A 4,658-nucleotide genomic window follows, 5' to 3' on the forward strand; every position below is an offset into this window, starting at 1 on the left:
TGCACAATCTCTTTTTGATTAGACTATCAGTGCCTCTTTTATACCTTTACAAACAAACTTCTGGCTGAGACCCACTAATTTTTTTTTTTTTTTAATCCAGGTCAGACTGAAAAGACGAAAGGCTCTATGTGCACTCTGTCTTTGCTATTCGTGTTGCAACGTATATATCCTGGAGAGCAAATCTATAGCTTTGCAGAAGCATTTTGGGGAGTTTTATGTTAAGATTTCTTTCTTTCTGCACACATTACATATTCCTACCCCTTACAAAATGGGGCATGAAAGGTTTCTGGGAAACTGGGCTCTGCCTTTTCTCAAAACGAGGACAGACATGCCCTGAAGTCCTCCTACATGATACCAATGCTGTGCATTCAACAGACCTGCGGGTTAATGATCTTGCTCATAAGTAATGTTTTAACTAAATAGTAGCTTGTGTATGCTTCACAAACCACAAAGCCAAAGAGAGGAAGTGTAGGAGAACGTGGGCAGGGCAGTGGCCAGGAGCCTCATGACCTCATCTTTTTCCGCCACACAGGGATTGGTGGCCATGCCTGGGACAGGGTTTAAATTCCCTGAGGTCGGAGATGTCAGGCAGTTAGGGGACAAGGGAAGAAAGCCAGAGCTGCTGAGAGCCAACTGGCTGGAGCTGCTGCTGGGATCACTAAGAGCGCTCTTGTCACGGCTGACTCCTCCAGCACCCGAGAAGGTAATCTTTTGCTTTTTTACCTGACATGTGCCATTCTGTCTGCAGCCGTAGTCCAGGAAGCACTGGGCAGGAGATCTCTGAAAACTGCTTCACTGGACAGGTGCATTTGATATTTCTCTGAGGAAAAGGTGGACTTTCAGAGGAGCAAAGTTGCTTTAGTGATGCAAGGTATGATATGTAATCAAAATTTTAAACCTGTGTGCTGACAGACGTCAGGAGGAGGTGACTGAAAATGCTGCCACTGCATCAAGTGCTGGAAGCACAAGCTGGTACTTGAATGCAGAGAGCTTCCTCCCTCATGTCAGCACTGCCTGGCAGCGTACCTGTTTCTCCTGCTAGGCTTGAGGTTCGTGCTGCGCACTACTGAACGGATGGGACTCCCTGCAACTCTTGAAACTGTAATACCTCTAACAGAGCACCCAGTCTCAGGGCCAGCCTTAGCAATGTATTTTAAATGCGGCCTTAGTAGCCTTTCTTTCCTGCTATGATTTACTAAAATTTCAAATGCCTCTTGCTCATCAGTACATTAGTTTAATTTCTCAGGGATATTCCTTATCCTGGGAATTGGTCTGTCAGCACCAAAATTTACTGTACCTCAGCACTCCCCTGATTTCATCAGGAATCACTCATTTATTAAATTGCTGAAACTGCAAGATATTTCACTTCATCTGTTGCTTGGAAACATGGGTTATTCTGTTCAGACTTCTGGAGGGGGAAATAAAGGTCTATCAATAAAAGCTGTTTATGTTCATACTCACAGTGACTGCAGCTACTAACCCTGAAAACTAGCTTTTAAATAACTGAAGAGAGAATCCAAGCTGGGTCTTGCCCTGTCTCTTCTGACAAAATTGTTAGATGAACAAAGATAACCCAAAGCTGATCTTAATAGCACTTTGTTTTTCACAAAGCTTCTCCTTTGCCAGTGCAAGGCAGTAGATGACAGAAGGGGTCTGCTTGCCTTCTCTGTGCAGCCTCTTTCACCACTGCTCAGCACTTCTCAGCACTTGGTTTTAAAATTCTTGTAGACTTTGAGTTGCTAAGTTAACTTGATGTGTGGAGTGGTGATGGAGGACAGAGGAAAAAGATTTGGATGGGTGGGTTGAAACCTTAGCAGAGAGCTGGTCTCAACACAGTGGCTTACACTGGGAGAAAGGAAAAGCCTGTGGCATTTTGGTGGTATTTTACTTCATTGACTCCCTGTTCCAAAATATTTCCTAGGTAAAACATCACAATGAAGGTGGCAGTTCTGTGTTTATGCCTTATCAGCATCACCGCTGCATGGCCAGTAAGTATATCACAAAGGCGTGTCAGCAATTACTTGCATATTTTCTTTGCATATTAGCAAGAAATTAATTCTGACAAATGCTTTTTCTCTTTTCTTCCTTCAAGGTGAGTAAATCAAAGCAGCATGCCATTTCTGCTAGCTCCGAAGAAAAACATGTAAGCTCCTTTTGTCTTTCTATTAATTTTCTTTTTTTTTTCCCCTCTAATACACATTGTCTGATACTTGTTTAATGATTGTAGTTGCTTGTAGAACATGTCCTTACCTGGCTGGTGTGAGCCAGTTTCTCAGGCAGACAAAGCAGAGAGCCACTCATGTCAGCAGACTTTTGCCATATTAGGCATCCTGGTGGTGGACTTTCGTTAGCTGTATCTCTGGAACAGCACTGGAAACATTTTTTTCTTAATGAAAAGTGTGTAACCATGATATTTTGGAGTGTTTTAAGCGAACTGTATTAGTCTTGTAGATAGCTATTTGATTTACTACTCATGTAAAATCAATTACTTGCTTTGAGAATCAGCTACTACATTTAGAGTATTTATTTTATGGGAGATAAATCACTCTTGGGAAAAGGTCCTGGGAATTACCAGAAACAATCATCATTAGATACAATTCCATATTTCCCTCAAGAAAAATGAGCTGGAGAAACTGATCTGAAATTCCCCAGGCTCTGTCAGCGGGAGAGGGGATCACAGCTTGTTCTGAGTCCTCTTCCTGCTGCAATGAATTGCTGAGGACACGTCCTGTACAAAAGGAGTGTGTATTGCAGATGCCACATGTGCCTCAAAACAGAGGTTGTGATGCAGGCAGCTCTGCCTGCTCCTATATGCTTCTTTATTGAAGCCCTCTCCCCTTTTTTTCTCTTGAAGGACCCCAGGGGCCATCACTCACACAGATATCACCACCGCTCTGTGAATTCTCAGTCTTGGGAGAGGCTGCAGCACCCACAGAATGACCTGGTGTCACCTCAGCAGGTACAGGCAACTAGCTGGAGAGAAAGCAGAACATCTTTCAATGACAAGATTTGGAAGTTAGGATTAAGTTCTTAAAGAATACTCAACATGCTCATCAGCTCTACTACATGCCTTTATGTGCTAATGGTGAATTTTATGTTGTTTTCAGACTCTTTACTCTTCGGAAGAAAGTGTAGATGTCCCAGAACAACCAGTAAGTGTTTTCAACAGCAAAATGTGAGTGCTGCAGGGCAGCCAGTGTGTAGCAGCATTCATTTTATTCAGTCAAATATGGTTCTTGAGGTAATATCTCTCCCTAAGTAAAACTTAGGGAGCTTCAGGCAGGGTGAGGTGGATTCAGAGCGATTCGTGCATGTAGCTACCCAACAGTGCACAAGCCCTGGGTGAGCAGGACAGATACCAGTCTGCACATCTCCCATATATTCATTTGCCTAATGCATAATAAATGTTTTCCAGCACTTTCCTGATGTGTCAAGCAAAAGCCATGAAGATGTGGATGATGATGACGATGATGACGATTCCAACGACACAGACGAATCCGATGAGGTTGTCACAAATTTTCCCACAGACATTCCAGTAACCTTTCCTCCTTTCACCCGGGGAGACAATGTCGGCAGAGGTGACAGCGTGGCCTACAGGGTGAGGGCAAAAGCCGCAGTGTTGAAGTCTAGCAAACTCCACAAAGCTGCAAAAAAGGTAAACAGTGCTGAGCAGTGGTACCTAGGTCTTTGGGAAAGGGTAGTGACCTTGAAAATGGATGTGTTATTTTATGGGAGTCACTTTTGAAAAGGATTGGTGAGGGGAAAGTAGGCGTAAGTGAAGAATATATTTCCCTTTGCTGGGTAGCCCAAACCAGGGGTTACTGATGGCTCCTGACGTGCCGAGGCAGGAGTGTTAGCCTGCTGCTGCAAGCTATGCGATACTGCAATTTGCACTATCATGATGTACTTGCACATGTGAAATCTGAAGCCAGGATCAAACTTGAGTTTCTTAGAACGCGAAAGGTTCCTGTAACTCCATAGAAGACCTCAGTGTCTCCAAGCAGAGCGGAGTGCCCCGCAGCCTACGCCCCTTGCTTCAGTGCGGTACGGCAGCAGCTGCTGGCGATCAGTTCCTCATGAGTGACAATGGCTCTTCCTTGTTTTACTTTCTAACACAGCTCATTGCGTATGATGCCACCGGGGAGGATGATGCGGACAGCCAGCAAGCGGGGCTCTCCCGAGAGGATGCTGCTGTCCACCACTCCCTGGGGAAGCACACCATCAGTGGGGAATGGGCTGACAAGAGCCATGGGCAGGACAGCAGCGAGCTGGACAGCAAGCAGCAGGACCGGAGCATGGAAAACGACAGCCGGCAGAAATTTGATAGCCGTGAGGTGGAGGGAGATGATAGCAAGGCAGGCGTCCGAGGGAATAGCCACCAGAGCATGGAAAGCAGGGAGAGTCAGGTCCGCGTTTCAGCTGAGATCCCAGACGATAACAGCAATCAAACTGTGGAGAGTGCCGAGGATGCTCAAGATCATCACAGCATCGAAAATAATGAAGTCACCCTTTAAAGGGAGACAAACGGAATGTTTCCCTTCTTTTTCATTTCCTGCCTAAGGGGGGTGGCGGGGTGGGGCGTAACTTCATTTCGGGCGACTGTTTGTAAATGTAGAGCGCGTGGTGACTTTTCGAATTCGGGGCAGCTGCTTTCCCGG

The 4,658-nt window shown here is 45.4% G+C and overlaps 1 protein-coding gene across 1 annotated transcript; it reads left to right on the forward strand.

The window, feature by feature from the left end:
* Positions 1–1,934: 1,934 nt before the first annotated feature.
* On the forward strand, positions 1,935–4,514 carry SPP1 (secreted phosphoprotein 1). Its single transcript, XM_010145609.1, has 6 exons — positions 1,935–1,988; positions 2,093–2,143; positions 2,855–2,959; positions 3,108–3,152; positions 3,416–3,655; positions 4,119–4,514. Exons 1-6 carry the CDS (start codon positions 1,935–1,937, stop codon positions 4,512–4,514), a joined length of 891 nt encoding a protein of 296 aa, XP_010143911.1.
* The last annotated feature ends 144 nt before the right edge of the window (positions 4,515–4,658 follow it).

The sequence above is a fragment of the Buceros rhinoceros genome, unplaced genomic scaffold (assembly GCF_000710305.1).
Source record: "Buceros rhinoceros silvestris isolate BGI_N320 unplaced genomic scaffold, ASM71030v1 scaffold47091, whole genome shotgun sequence".
In the NCBI taxonomy this organism is placed as follows: Eukaryota; Metazoa; Chordata; class Aves; order Bucerotiformes; family Bucerotidae; genus Buceros; species Buceros rhinoceros.